Below are 16314 nucleotides of genomic sequence, written 5' to 3' on the forward strand. Positions count from 1 at the left end.
CTAGTGATAAAAGATCAAAATAAGAATCTTCCATCTTCCATCACCTTCCCTGCATCCTGAAAGTTGGATATAGAATTTTCAAGTATTTAAAATATAAAATATGAAGTATCTTAATTCTATAAGAGTATATAGTGTCTAAAATTAAATAGTAGATTATATCTTTGGATCTCTCTATTTCAATAATAAAACACAAAATCCAACTGATTAAGTACTTTTAAATATCCTATCACTTCTTTGAATGAGAATCTATATGAATGAAGATTTAATCAAAATGTTGTTAAATTTCAGTTTTAAATGGGATAACTATAACCTGTCTCTGTTCAAACAAACACCTGAATCATACTAACTAAACATGTAGTTTTAAAGTATCAGAAGCCAATGTATTCCTCCACTGAATATCAAACAATTGAACATGCATGCAGATACCAGCCGGATAAATAAGTCCGATAACTGTGTCCGATTACAAGCACAGCAACAGAGACATAAGTAGATCAGCGCACATATGCCAGATAATCATATAATGCACTCAGATGTTTGCAGGGGTTATGGTGATCTCCCAGCAGTGCGCTAAGTTAAACCCGGGTTGGTAAACAAACTGCGGGACACGTGAACCCAGACATGCAGGGGGCTTTAACTGGCTCAACCCTTGACCTTTCCATAAGATATGTAACCTATTTCTTCACTGACATTTGTGACCTGCATGTGGGAAACGCTGCAAGAAGGAATGCTTGGAAACTGGGTATGGAAAGCACTGAATAAGCTATTGTAGCTATTGCAGCTATTGTAGCTATTGTTAACACCGGCTTCCTTCCCCTATAAGGTGCACACAGCTAAGAAGCGGCACATAAGGGGGCAGACAGAACAAAGTAAAGCGAGCTGGATGAACAGATCTGCACTGCAACCAGGAGAGGGAGATGGGGAGTAAAATGCCTCTGTGGCACATTAACATTGTTCAGAATCAGTTCAAATGAGAAATTAAGCTCATAAAAGGAAAGACTTGTCCTGCCTCAAAAACAGCAACGACAACAAAAACAAACTTTGTGTGCTTCTGACAAACTGCTGATGCATTTTGGTCTCAAGTCTTCATCAGAGCATGACATTATACATACAACAATATTGTTTGTGGTAGAGTCATTATGTATCAATGTCAAGCAAGGGATTGCTTTGTTTTTAACTTTATTGCAAAATCTAGGGTCAATAAATCCAGCTGGTAAAATACTTTGATTCATTAAACTCAGACTAAACAAATCTATCTCTTTGTGAATCTTGTATCTCTTTGCTTTTTTAATAACAAAGAGAAATGTACCAAAAACAAAAGTAGAGGTTTTAAAAATCACATACAACAGAGACACTGTGTAGGTTAAGATATAATACAACCACATATATCCAACAGTGGTACAAAGAGCATAGACATATGCTATTTAAGTCAGTAAACAACACTTGCACACATATAGAGACACAAAGCAGCTCAGCCCTGCTGTACCTGATGCTAGTCACACTGGTGTTGACTACAGTGGGGTTGGGGACATAAGTACTGTGAATGCCCACAGGTTGTGACGATGTGGCAGGATCACTTTAAAGTGGAGGAGAAAAAGAGGTAAAGGTAAAGACAGGAGAAATTAACAATGTAAGACTTTGACAGAGGTGTCTGAAGATGCAGCAAAAAGGGAATAGGTTGAAAAGGAGAGGAATAGAAGACAAGGAAATAATATGAGTGACAAAATAAATGGAGAGAACAGGAAATCCCAGAAAGAAAAAAAAAAAGAGCAATGGTATATCCTCGACTGTATGATACAAACTACAGCTATATAAACAATATAAGACCAACCTTGAAGCATTGACCACCTCCTTGTTGGTGACGGGTTGTGTGTGTGATCGGTCCTGAACTCTTCTCAGACGTCTTTCTACGGCAGCATTTCGAGAGCGTGGTTTGGGAACACCTCCCTCTGAAGTCCTCTCCAGCTCCTGGAGGAAGATGTCAGGAAAACATCAGGACTGTTTGGTACGACCGAGGCCACGACAGAAATATATTCAGAAACACAAAAATATCCATTTGAACATCTGTGAAAAGTCAATACGCTTCTGAAATCACACATCCACCAGTGTCTGTTGTTAGCCTACACACAACTTGATCTTTTGGTATTGAGATTATCAAAATAAAACATTATTAATCTACAAATATGACTTTATTGTTTAAAAGGACATGTACCCTGAAGAGCGACCTCTTGGCAGCCACACTCATCTTAGCTCTGTCATCAAGCTTCTCTTCATCTACTGAAAAACAAGATTTTACATGGCATCAACTGTATTTAAACATCTGGATAAACATCACTGACAGGTCCTCATAAAAGAATATGTATATTGTGTGCATGAATGCAACAGATCGCACTTACCTTCGACATCCTGCAGCTGTGATGGGCTTAAACGTGACCTGCAGAAAACATGAATGCATCAAGTGTCAGCATTTAATTAATTAATACATTTTTTAATTTGAGGAACCACTGGATATTATCGTGATCTGAATGCCAACCCAGAACCATGCTCTGCCATCCAATTCAGTATATTGTTCATTGAAAATAAGGACATGAAGAGCTCCTGCGGTTTGCTACAGAGAGCCTCTCCTGTACCTATCGGACTCCAAACGCTCTGCGGAGGTGATGGGCTGGGTCCTAAACCTCTCCGACATGCGACTTTCTCCTGGAGTGATGTAGCGTCGAGGCCTCCGAGCACCCCTGTCTCGATCACTGGCGCTAGCTGGATCTACCTCCATTGCTGAGAGATCTACTTTAGTAGTCTCACTTTTGGAGTGGTGGGTCAATTAGGGCGGATTGACGAAGACAACAAAAAGGGAAAGTACAAGTACAAAAATAATATTAACAATGGTTGGTAGATTAACAGTTTACCAGAAACTCCACTCAAATTAGAAGGACAGGGCCTCACACACTGAGCACAACCTAACTGCAACCCAATTGTGAACAGCCATTACTCAATGTTAACATGCAGCAAGAGACAACTGCCAAAGGATAACTTGCAAGACCTGACTTGCATAAGTAAGTTAAGCTAAAAAAAAAAAGTATTGCAGACACTACAATAAACATGATAATGGCAGATATCACGACACTACATCTTGACACATTTCATGCCTCAGAATTATGTTCTATCAACATTCTTTTCTTGGATCATCCTTGGATTATTTGTTTGCAGCAGCTCACTAATGCAGAGTTAGACAGTTATTTAGCGATGCCACACAGAACCCATGCCATTGGACCTACAACTCAGGTTTCCGGTTGGCATTCTCCAGATAAGAGTGTCGCAGCTGTGCTACTGACACCCTGGTGTCCAGGGTGCCCATCTCGCCGTTAGCCATCACTGAAGCCGGAACGACCCTGGATTTCTCTCTGCTGGCTGCTGCCCTCTCCATACGATAGATGGCAGAATGCTGGCTTAGACCTATATCTGACATGGAGCGGGTTCGTGTTTTGGGTTTGGGCCCTCCACTCATCTCCAGGCCTCTGTGTTTGGCCTGTGGCAAATAGGCGCCCTTCTGGAGGTAGACGGCCGAGTCAAACCTCTGGTGCGCTGATAAATCCTGCTGCTGCCGCCTCTGAGGCTCAGACTCTTCTTCTAGTTGGGGATCTTGTTTTCTCTGGAAGTCTTGATGCTGACTTGGAGGCTCTTGTCTTTGGAGCTCAGACTCCTGCTGTCTTTGAGGGTGTTGTTGCCTTTGAGGCTCTTGTGGCTGTCTCGAGTGTTCATATTGATGCTGCCTTTGAGAATCTTGCTGCTGAATTTGAGCACTATGTTGTCTCCTTCTGGGTTCATACTGCTGTTGCGTTGGGGGCTCTTGATGCTGAATTTGGGGCTCTTGATGGTACACAGGCTCTGAGGATTGATGCTGCCTGTGCTGCTGGCGTACAGACGAGTGGGAAGACTGCATAGATCTAAATACCATCTCCTCTTGGCTGTCATGGCTGGAGAGATGCTCTCTTCCCCTTTCTCTGATCCTCTCAACATTTCTCTCCCTTCCCCTCTCCCTACCCCTCTCCCTCGGTCTCTCCCAATCCCAGTCTTCTTCGCCTCGACTCATCCTCCTCTGTTCTGGGCTGTAGTTTTGCCAGTCCATATCTTCATGCCGGCCCCTATGAATATCATCCACACTTCTTTCCCTTCGGCGGATCTCTGAGGGTAACACAGCTTTCCTGCTCTTTAGCAGACCCTCTGTATGGGCCTCTTCCTTCACGGCCTGTCTGGCCTCTAATCTTGCCTCCTTGTGGGCGGCATAGATTTGGTCAGAACTCACTCTCCTTCGTGGTTGTACCTCTGGAGGTCCAGGAAGTTTGGCAGTGGCCACTGGGGCAGGCATGGCCAAATATGGCTGAGAGTCCATTGTAGGGCCAGAGTGTTGGTACTCAGGGGCAGAGGAAGGGTATGCTGTTTGTCCGTGGGCAGGATGTTGGCCTGGGCTGGGCTGAGGCTGGTGAACAGTCCTTTGTTGGGTGGGTTCTGAGTGCTGTGGTGTATACTGAACAGTGTTCCCCTGAGTACGATGTCTGTGAGCCTGGTGCCTGTCTGGACTCCAGTCAGGGGGTCTCTGGACAGTTTCATCTCTTGACAATCGTTCCCTTACACGGATTCTTGGGGAAAGGAATGGATAAGGGTCACTGAGATTCCAGTACGGTATTTTCCGAACTCAAAACCCAAATCAAAAAAGAGGTGATCTAAAAGACATATACCAAACTTTATTTTTCCATGGGGCACAAAGACTAGTAAATAATTGAATAGACCAGCCACAATTTTACTATCCAGCTAAATAGTTTGAGTAGAGCAGTATGTCTAAATAATAATTGCCTAGTTGCCTAGGTGGCTGGTAAGGCCGCTTACTAAGACAGCTCAAATCTAAAAAATATTTGACTGATTTTAAATTTTGAATACTCCCAAGTTAATTTGCACTAGAAAACTTATATCACAAATCTAATCTACAAAGGCTGCTCCGAGTGCAAATTGTGAAACATATTGCACAAAGGTTTATGGCATTAGACTATCACAGGACCAACTTGAACACCTAAATCCTACACAGGGATTGCAAGAAGGTCAAATAGCAACATGACCTGGGTTTAAATTTTAGCCTTAGTTCAAACAACTCTCTCTCTCTCTGATCTCTCCGTGCCAAAAAAGTAAGCCAAACTATTTTCATCTACAACTTCTGACCTATGGTAGCTAAAGGTTGCTCTAATCTCATTGTAGACCACTAAGCCAGACATAATTGATGGGCCTCTGCTTTATCTGACATGGCATGAAGGACTTAAACAGTGCTCTTGCTACATGAGTACACACTAATACTAGCATTAGCAGCTGATAAGACCATGAAGGCAGTCATTGCCGGTGGCATGAAACCGACATTTATACCATCTAAAAAGTGATCAGAATATCCTCATCTGAGATACATAGACATGGACTTTAAATTTATAGACTTCTTATTACTTAAGTTTGCAAATGGAGAATGTAAGAGAAACTGTTGTTTATGTGTACCAATGAAACCAAGTAAGCTTTACTTACACTCTCTAAAAAAATTTTCCATGCCTCTATGAATTTCACCTGTCCATACAGCTCAAAGGTGGGCCATGGACCTTCATCCTTTCATAGGCTATCAGCAAGACAACTATGCTATGCAGCTGGGCCACTGTCTGGCCCAGAAATACATGTACACCCAAAGACCTAAAACTTTAATGGCAAACCTTCCAGGACTCTGCAGTCAATCCAATATTTTGGGTGATCTGTTTCTCTCTACATTCCTTTCAGCACAAAATCATATCAGGTGATTAAAGACCATGCATGCAGGCGCTTAAGGGGAGATACATTCCTTATACAACAACATTGTCAAAGTCACTGACAGGGTACAAGACTCAGATGTAATTTCATAGGGGTTAACAGGCAAGAATCTGAGGAGGGGGGATGTGAGTGCAGTCTCAGCTGACAAGTGCTGAGTCAGTGAGTCTGAGACTGACTGGGTCAGGGTCTGAAGCTGACTAATGTTGTCACCCCATCAACTCCAGTTCACTAACACCACTCATCTGCTGATGAAACCCAGGCCACACACAGTCACACTAATTTAACAGGAAAGAAGGCGCGGGAGGTGTGGGGTGGGGTGGTTTGGGGGCTATTGTACTGATGACAAAGTGGTCAGTTCTGGGTACGTTCACAGAGTGTGATCTGACTTATGTGACGGAAGTAGAGTTGTATCATGAAGTGGGTCAAGTACCTCTGTCTTCCTCATGTGAGGTCTTTCGGGGACAAAGTGCTGAGTTAGCAGATATTGTGGTCCTGATTTTGGCTAAATAAAGCCCAGATGACGCCATGTTTTAAGAGGTCAAAAAGGACAGTTGGTTTTTAAGGCCTGAGATTTATATTTTTTAGAGTGGATAGAGGAATTTGAGGGGGATGAATTTCACATTTCTGTCACTAATACCAAGATTCCTTTCAGAAAGGCCCTCATGAGAAAATCCTGATTGTTTAAAGGGTGGGCATTTATTTAATTTGAAATAGCTGATCTTCAATCAATCAGTCAAACCTTATACTATATAGCACCTTTAATAAAGTTGAATGCAATTCAAAGGGCTTTACAAGTGACTGACAAATGTTGAGGATGGTAAAAATGGACTGGGAGACTGATGCAAAGCAAGATCCAAAAAACAAACAAACAGTGTTTCTGTTTTATCCTGTTTGAGCTGAAGAAAAATCTGTGACTAAAACTGATCCTTGGTTTGCCCTATAGGTAACATTATAGTGCTTGGAGGAGTGGTTGTCTATTGAATTCTCCCCTGCTTAGTTAAGAGGTAAAAACTGGTCTAAACAGGTCATGTTATTCTTACTTCATCTATTATAAAAGAATCTTGTGGTCCACATATCAAAGGCAGCACTAGAAATGAAGATTTGTTGGTGTCAAGATTTATTCTGATGTCATTCACTACTTTTAGCAGGGCTGTGTTTGTGCTGTAATTTGTCCTAAAACCTGACGGCTTCCTATCTGTTTAAGATTTTACCACAAGTGAGTGTCACAATGACAAAACACCACAGGAAAGTAATAATAACAAACTGCAAACTTATCATTCAAAACTGACCTGTCCCTGTAAAACAGATAAAATGACAGTTCATGTCTTCTTCAAATCTTATGATGAATAAATGTTAAAATTTAAGTTATGACACTAAGTTAGGAATGAATGTTTGTCAGTTGAAAAATTTAAATCTATAAAACCCCAAACAACTGTTAAGAGGGAGACTATGCTACCAATTAATATGGGAAGTATTATTGAATGAAGTAAGAATGGGTCTGTTATAAGTTTCATTTGTTGGAAAGAGTTAGCTGCTTGTCCACCGGGAATGTGTTTCTAAAAGTGGTGGCTTAGTTATCTTATTCGTTTTTAATATGTTCCCAGCAATATTATGAAAGGTATATTCAGGTTTCACAATTTTGACCTAGATTGTTGTATTTAAGACATTTCTAACTCCTTTAATATAATATGAAAAACAGAAAAATAACAGAGTGCAAGGTACATAGTCATTAACAAAGAAATGCCTGAGTGCTGCCAGCTAAAAACACATGTACCCGGTGGACGGTGGGTATATGATAGGTCTTCACACCGATGACATCCCGAGTGGACAGTACCTTGAAGGCAAGCTGAAGACTGTCTGAGTGTCACTCTCTGAGTCTGTGTTGAGAGACCAGTCGCTCTTTGACAGTGCAGCCAGGCTACAGGATGATGTGGTGACAGTGTCAAACCCTGAGGGAAACTTCTGATCATTCTTTCAAGGATCAAATCAAATTGAGTTACACTGATCAGCTGAACCATAATCAGGAATATTTTCAGATGTTGAGCAGGGGGATTACAGTATTATTTAGAAGTTCTGTTTAAAATTATCATATAAGTATTTTCAATTGCTGCAGATTTATTTTTGGTGATGTCACTTCTTAATGTTCATAAATATGAACGGCATTATTTATAGGCTTTAGCTCATAGTCCAGTTACTCACTTGTCTCTCCCTTAATGTCATCAAGTTAATTTCTGACTTTAGCACTTAGCTGATGAACCAAGCTGCTGTTAGATCAGGGTTATCTCTTGGGACGAGCAGGGAAATCATATCCCCTCCAAAAACCAACACTGCAGTTTTCCCTGTCACCCCAAAGAGCCTTTCCCTGATGAGCTCCCCAGATCACCTCTCTATGTGAAACTGGAGCAGGGCAAGCATGACAGAGCTAGACTCACAGTCTAGAAAGATCCTGACTCTGGCTAAGTGGTGAAAGCAGCAGTCTAACTTCTACCTTAGCAGCCAGTCCACAGCTCAAACTGCACCAATTCATGATATTTGTCACACTAAAACATCTTGTACATACACCATTGTGATTGGACTTTCAGCAGCATGCGATGAAGTTTAATAAATCATTTTGTGTCACTCACTTTATGACAACAAACAAAGATTGACCTGTGTAGAATGTTCCTGCAGGACGTTACTAGCAGTAAGTGGATTGGTGTGAATATCAGTAGGAAAACTGGGCTTCATGTGGTTTGAACTCTCTAGGACTAAATGTTCTTTAAAAATACACTGAGGACACAACATCAGATTCTTCAGGGGGCGATTACTTCATGGGCAGCATTACAAAGCGAACAGAACTACCCACAGAGGATTTTGATGACCTCTAATAATTATGTTATGGCACATTGAGGCTGTTCTCTCAGGTGTGCAAATCTGAATTCAAAATCACCATTTAGGTTCATGAGGTTTGTCAAGTAGACTCTCATCAGTTTATCTGTGTTTGATTGTCCATAAAGGACTTTGTTCTCTCCGACATATAAAAGCTTGTGATGACCTTATGACCTGACATGGTGTGTTTCTTGAATATTATAACCTACTTTTAATAAACTCACCCCTGTCTGTTGAGGATGCTCTGGGCCTGCTGCTCTATGAATAAATCCCCAGGTGAGATGCCGTAGCGAGTGGAGGGCAGGGAGGCCCGGCGTGCGGTGCGAGGAGAGTTGGGCACTGCTGCGATGCTGTAGTCCCTGGTGGAGGCGGGGCTTGGCTCCTGGTGGGTGGCGTCTTGGTGGTGTTGGGGGCTTTGTTGTTGCTGGGGCTGGGGCTGATGCTGCTCCTGGGTTCTGGGTCTTGAAGTAGCCGAGCGCTCTTGAGTCCCTCCACGCCGGTAGTTCTCCATGTTCATCACTCTTTCCCGCTCCGAAAATCTGCTCGGCATTTCATGTGCAGGGGGAGGAACTTGGTTTGTGTGGGCAGGGCTTGATGTGTTAACAGGTGCAGGATCTGGGTGAGTCCTCATGTAAACCCTGCCCACTCCAGAGCGGTATGGCACCTTGGGCTCCCGTCCTGGTTCCTCTACTTCCTGTCTGTCTTTGTCTCGCCTGGCAGTTGTCTGCCGACCGGAGGTTTCAGGGTCTCGGCGGGACCGGTAGCGCGGTGTGTAATCTATGTCCGCCTCCTGATCAAGGAGGATGCCATACCGCTCTGACAGCTGGCGGCGGCGCTCTGCTTTGTAGCGGGCAATGCGTTCAGCCTTGGAACTGAGGCTGGTGGGGTCTGGGGGGCCAGATGACGGTGTAGAGGGGTTGGATAGCGTTACTGGGTCAACATACACCAACACTGGGTCTGGGCGGCTGCTGCCAACTCCACCTTTGAGCTGAGGTGATCTGTCTGGAGATGACACCTGCTTCTGGGGTGCCTCCAAATCCTCTCGACTGTAGCGCCTCACTGTGGTAAATAGTGGAAGTACTTAATACTTATCAACAATATTCCTTGACAACCAAGAATTATGCCAAATTCATGCCACATGGGAGTTACTATAAGATTCTCACTTGAAAATACTGGTCGCATCAACCTCCATTAACAATTATGACTGGACAATGGATTGTTTTGAAAGCCTTGGTGCTAGAGAACACTAATATGCCTCAAAAGGTAAACAAATATTTTCCATCCCATATGACACAAATGTGGCATTATTCTAGAATAAATGCACAGAAATGTATTTCAGTGGGTGAATTCACATTTAGCAAAATGCAACAACATGCAAAAACTGTCAGAATTTACTGTCACATTCATTAAAGCTGCAGGACAGATGCCCAGTATAACCACAGACGCCAAGTGTTGGCCACTGAGCAGCTCCACTGGAGGAACAAGGGGCACTTAAGTGCTCAACAATGAAAGTAAATGGGCAGACAAAGAAGTTCTCCAAAATAATAAATCCTATGGGTTACAAATACTGACTGACAAACATAAATGAATGCCTCTCTTTACAATATCAGACACATTTCAGGAGTGTCAATCCAACTCCACTAAAGGCAGCATCGTATATCTTTGCAGTGCATCATGCCATGCTTACCCATCACACAAGGCTCACAGGGGTCTGAGGCGCGGGTGTACCGCGGTGGATCCTCCTCTAGCATTCTGTTGGCTACCAAACCACCAGGCACCAGAGCAGGAGGAACATCGCTTTCAATCCCCTCCAGACGCCGGGCTATCCTCTCCTTCCTGTCAGAGACAAAAGGCAGAGGGTAAAAGTTAATAGCTATTAAGTTAGACTGAAACTATTTAGATATGTTCATGGGAAAATTCAGTGTAGTGAGCCCTGAATATACCTGTTCATCCCCAAATCCTTTGTGACAGATCCCTCAAAGTATTTCTTCAACTCTGAAACTGATTGTTTGATCAGAAAATACAAAGTTAGTATCATAAAAATGTCAAAAGTAACTAGTAACTATTTGTGAGAGTATTTTGAGTTATATGTATGGGTAAAACCAATGCACACCCTTGGGAAGGGCAGCCAGAAGTTTGGCATCTGTATCTGAAACACTCTTGACCAAGGTGGTCTTGTCACCAAAGGAGAAGTCACTCTGAAAACTGAATGAGAAGGCAGAGTCACAAACCTGCTGTCAACATTTAAATTATTTTACTCTGGATTCCCCCTGAAAGCAAGAGACAAAGTGTTGACACTGAAAGAACAGAATCTCTAAAATGTAGTGGCTTAAAACTCATGACAAGCTGAAAGAACTCAAATAAAAAGCACATTTCAGATAAATGGTGCCTGGATTCTTATCTGAGCCTTAACTACAACTCTGCCTTAAATGACTTCTCTTAAGGAGGTGACTGCAGGTGAATCTCAGCTGGTGTCACTTCCATCAGGATCCAGCTTAGGGAACTAGGACATGAAAGCCCTGACTCTCAGCCAAGTGGAAACAGACAACCATGGCCTTCTCTTAAATCTTTACGTGTCAGCATCAACAGGTCACACAAGCTCATACAGATACACAGGTATACTGTATACATATATCCAAATATATGAATCCGCCGGTGTTACTTTTTCTGAAAACATTCACAAACGATTTCAGTTATCATTTAAGCAGATCCTCGGGGGTGTCAGTTCAGAACGTTCTTATTTTGAGGTTCTTCGTGTATAATTGGGGGGACTCTTACACTTCAGTGTCAGATAACACTAATGCAAGTACAGTATACTGGCCAGTTAAAGCTGATTTATTTAATGTTCCAATGCATCAAAAAGTTGCTGTGCATCAGAGTTTGCCTACTGTATACTAATACACAAACTGAATAAAAAGTGGTCAGAGAATATGAATGTAAGAGCTGTTCTTTATGTAGCAAATAGTGTTTTCACATTCTGATTTTTCATTCTAAACTTTATTTTTAAGACTGGATAGCTTTTTTTCTTTAACAGTGATGGCAGTATGCCTTTGTGATAGAGATCTAATGCTGAACAACCAGAGGAAACTCTGTTAATTGAATGGAAATGGGGCTTGGTGCAAAGTACTCCTGAAGGAGGTATTATGGCTCTAATGCCATGTGAACAAAAATGTGTCTTAGGATAAGCTGTTCCAGGCATCTCCAGCTTTTAATGCTTACTGTGCATGATAAGCTAAAGCACTTTAGTGAACCTATATCCTCACACATATCCCCATCTTGATGACAAAGCACATGAGAGGAATGTAAATGCTCTTAGAAAATGCAACATTTCAATTCTGTAGTTCTACTTTTTTGTCTTTAAACTTAAAAAACAGAAGGTCTTCTTCCTCACCTTAAGGTTTCTGTTGGAAACGAGGCTGAGTTACAAAGTTTGGCCGGAGCTTTAGATCCAAATCCTAAGAGAGAGAAAAAATGAGAACCAATAAATAACTTAAATTACAATTATAAGAAATTATTAGTAGTAGTCATTAGTATCTCTGCGCTGACATTGGGAGTGTCGGAACTTGTCAAAGCAAAATGTACATTTCTGGGTACCTGTAGCATTTGAAGAACAATAGATCTACATAATAAAAGGATTCATATTATGTTCTTCATCCATTCCTTTTGATCAGAACACGGGACACAGGGACCTACTGGTGTGTGATTTGATTCCCACTAAGGCTGCCGATCCAATGTACAGGCTGGTGAAACTGCACAATGTCCAACAAACAACAGGTGTTTGACAGACTAGAACAGACTTCAGCTCATTCACAACTCTAATAACAAGACACCATACTTGAAAGATGATTTACAAAATCTTTCATGATCCCTAGAAAGTACAGTTCCTACAAAACTGAACTATCAAAGTCATTTTTAATAAATATTATCGCAATATTATAAACAGTCGCCAGATCATCATGTTTTGTAATTTAATGTTTAATGTTATTGAACTTTTTCACGTTTTACTACTCCTATGGCAAATTATTAGAATAAAGACAAAATGCTGAGTACTATAAACGGTTTATATGCAACTGAAAAGTAAATTAAGAGAAGTTGCTTTTCTTCTCTCAGTGTAAACACCAGCAGTGTGCCGTTCAGTTCTGACAGGAAATTTCTAACCTCGCTATGAGTCACTTGTCAAAAAAAAGTTACTCAGAAAGTTCGCATCCAGTTCCCAGCTGATAGTCGACCCTCTAACTCTCTTGTTGTAACGCAGTATTCCAGTATAGGAGACGGATCATGTTACTGCTCCAGACACGTTCAGAACCACTCTGACTTATTTTAGCCACCAAAGACTGTGTGGCAATAGAGTGGGGAACTTTTGGCAGGAGAGAAGGTATGGATGTGGAAAGGTGCGGTGTGTGACACAAAGTCCCAAAACTCACTTGGAACTTCAAGTTCAAGCGCTCTCAGTGACTTGTGAAGTGACCTGATGAAATTCATGTTTTGATGTTTTGACCTCAGAAAGGAGAGAAGTCTGGGCTGGAGGTCATAATTTTATAACTGCTGCTGTATGGATGTGATTCTTCATCATCATGTTTGTCCTATGGATGTGAAGAACTGACCCCAAAGGAAAGATGGCAATCTATTTTCATACCCACGATCGATAAATGGCATAAACTGTAAAGCATTATTTTCAAAGCCTGTGGGACTCTTGTGGAGGTGTGTGTCCATTTATCTGCCTGTATATCTGTATGCCTGTGACTTCACTGGTCTGCTTCCTCCAATGGAAAGCCCCCTGTGCAGAGCTCAGTCTGGCTTTCCTTGGAGACGTCTGCAGGCTGTCAACAAAACAAGCAGCACAAGGCTCAAGGCTGGCAGTGCCAGAGAGCAGCTTAGGCTGCCGATGGTCCCAAAGTGAGCGTTGTGAGGAGAGGGATTTTCTATAAATATTCAGAGGTGTAAAATAGACTGCCTGAGTGAACCGGGCCCTTGCTTGCACACAATCTGTGTGGAAAGGTTGCTGGTGGAACATGACCAGCCATCTTCCACGTCGGCAGGTAATGATATAGCTTGTGATGTCTGTCAAGGGCATTTCATGTGAAGAGGCAGCAGGAAAGAGCATAAGAAATAAAGCACCAAAGGAGTGTAGTAACAATGCATTCATTTGAAGCAGCCTGTATGCTAACACCCATGCCCAGAGTAATAGATATATTTAAACCCTCTGTACCTGCTCATAAAATTGCAAATTCATTCATTTCATTAGACAGGGATGATCAGAATGAGAAATTCTAACACTCGCCATGAATCCTTGTTTTAACCACAAACAGTAAGGAAACAAAGTAAGGATTCGACCAGGAAACTTCACAGTCTCCCCTTGCCTACTGTATAACTGACACCCACCAAACTCTGTCATTTAACTCAGCAAGGAGCTAAATTGCATTAACCATGTCCCCCGATGAAGCAACAGAATTAAGGAAATTCAATTGGGTTAAGTTATGCTATAGCCAGATCAAGCCTTCATCTTGTACAGGCCTTACCTTGGCCACAGGGCTGCACATGGTTCACATGGTAACTAGAGATCCATGGGTTTCGAAACATGTTTGAGGAGGTGTACAGCAAAATGCCTTGCTGCTAGACTCCCCTCCAGTCAAAGCGGCGGACAGCAGGAGTGGCAGCGGTGGAGGTGCGGGCTGCTAACCGGCAAGCAGACAGGCAGTGATGAAGGTGGTGATATGACCACACACACACACACACACGGACAAGCACACAGCCACAGCAGAGTGACTGCCCTGGCTACATAGCAAACTCCAGCCTACACAGACGGGCTGTCATACAGAATGTGTGTGTCAGTGTGCATCTCAGTGTGTGTGTGTGTGTGTGTGTGCAGGCAGGGAAGAGAGAGAGAGAGAGAGAGAGAGAGACAGCGCAGCAGGGTGCTAAAGCAGCTCAGAGCCCTAATCAGATTACAGGCAGAAATTAGCCTTGATGATAAAAACTCTGGAACAGGATTGGAGGAGGGTGTCAGCAGGACTCCAGGGGGTGGTATGGGGTCTGAAGCTACTGGAAGTCAGATGGTGTCCTTAAAGCACACATCAGGCAGGCTTCAGCTAAGATGGCTGGGTGTCATCAAACTCCCAAAAACTGCAGCCAAAACTGCATTAATATTAATATTATTATGAGTTGTCAGATAGTTTGGTTGTAAAATATTCCTCATTCTGTTTTGAAATACAGTTGGACCAGGTCGTAAAATTCACTGTACTGCTGGAAATATGATTCCTTATGCTTTTAAGGCTTTTACTGACAGCCTTGCCTTGATGCCAGTTCAACCAGTAAAAAACACTTTATTATGCTGTCACATTGCAATGTAGTAGGACAGTATTTATAATCAATTTCCTGCCATATTCTAATCTTTTCTCATTAACAGCAGCACCACTAGCTTTTTTTTTTTTTTTTTAATTTCTCCTGAGACTTTAGGTTTTAAAACGAACCTTTTTGACGGGGTTGTAGTTTATTTCAGTTTCTTTCCGTCCTCATGTTGTCCCTTTCTGTCTTCTTCTATCTTCTCACACAGGTGAGACGATTCAAATGTGCTCTGACTCTGCTTCTGCCAAAAGCTGGCCTGCGCTCAGAAGTGCACACATAATTACACAGAGTGGGTGCAGGCTAAATCTAATCTAAGAAACGACAAAACCCACTTGTGTAAGTCATCACATCAGGGAATGTGAGACAAGTATTAAAGTCAGAGAAGAACCCAGACTGTCACATGATTAATCACCTTCCTTCAGTTCCTAACTGCTCTATAACCAGCTCATAACTAGCATCTGACCCTTTTGGTGAAATATATAAAAACCTATATCACTGCTAAGAAGAAGGTGATAAAAAACGGCCTACCTGGCTTTTACTGTTGATTATAGCTAATCAATTAATCACTCCAAGTCTTCTTCAGTTCATCTCCCTTTGGAGTCTTCGACTGTAACATGGGGACTGACAACTAGAGCTCCTGCTGCCAAAAATGAAAAGAATTCCTTAAATCACAAAGGCAATGCAAGCCAAAAGATGTACAGAGATGTAGCCTGCTCTACTGTTAATGACAGTCTGAATGATAAAAGTTAAAGTGCACGCGTACATTAACACTGACATGTCACAAAACAAACAAGAAGACGTACTTGAGTCCAGAATGTAAGAGGATGAGCAAAGTATTTGGGATAATATGTCATTTAGCTCATTATTTATATCATACAAGTACAATGCATGGAGATGCAAGGCTTGCAGGCATTTTGTAGCAATGCACAGGGATAAAGCAGTATATTTTGTGATTCGTTGACATTAAATAGATCGGTAAACAATGGTAATGTGGTACTCTGCTATTGCTCTAACTATTATACTATAAAATAAGATCTACAGTACATGATGAACAGGTGAGGGAACTCTATTCCAATCGAAAACCTATCTGAACTTCACTGGAGAGACAACCTGGTCATAAAAACCGTAAATAAAAGTTATTTTGCTCTTGTACACAGTTTTGGACTCTCTTAGTCTTACTTGCTTGCACACTCACACACCTCCTCTGTGTGATGCTTTTTCTCACCCTTTCACACACAAACTCCCCCGCCCACCTTCACTAGTCTGCCTACG

The 16314-nt window shown here is 42.1% G+C and overlaps 1 protein-coding gene across 12 annotated transcripts in view; it reads right to left on the reverse strand.

Moving 5' to 3' along the window:
- The window catches only part of LOC130178919 (supervillin-like), a 47442-nt gene that overhangs the window by 25401 nt on the left and 5727 nt on the right, over window positions 1–16314 (reverse strand). For 5 of the 12 annotated variants that reach the window (XM_056391555.1, XM_056391561.1, XM_056391558.1 and 2 more), the window contains exons 1-12: window positions 14217–14417; window positions 12089–12152; window positions 10811–10902; window positions 10641–10698; window positions 10385–10533; window positions 8922–9756; window positions 3273–4634; window positions 2628–2798; window positions 2394–2431; window positions 2210–2274; window positions 1829–1965; window positions 1484–1573 (exon numbers count right to left, since the gene is read on the reverse strand). In XM_056391555.1, the coding sequence (XP_056247530.1) occupies window positions 1484–1573; window positions 1829–1965; window positions 2210–2274; window positions 2394–2431; window positions 2628–2798; window positions 3273–4634; window positions 8922–9756; window positions 10385–10533; window positions 10641–10698; window positions 10811–10902; window positions 12089–12152; window positions 14217–14277 (3122 nt within the window). In that variant the 5' untranslated portion in view covers window positions 14278–14417. Of the gene's footprint in view, window positions 1–1483; window positions 1574–1828; window positions 1966–2209; window positions 2275–2393; window positions 2432–2627; window positions 2799–3272; window positions 4635–8921; window positions 9757–10384; window positions 10534–10640; window positions 10699–10810; window positions 10903–12088; window positions 12153–14216; window positions 14419–16314 lie in introns of those variants that run through there. The other 7 variants (XM_056391556.1, XM_056391554.1, XM_056391552.1 and 4 more) reach the window with 7 other exon arrangements.

This window comes from Seriola aureovittata, chromosome 12, assembly GCF_021018895.1.
Source record: "Seriola aureovittata isolate HTS-2021-v1 ecotype China chromosome 12, ASM2101889v1, whole genome shotgun sequence".
NCBI classification, from domain to species: Eukaryota; Metazoa; Chordata; class Actinopteri; order Carangiformes; family Carangidae; genus Seriola; species Seriola aureovittata.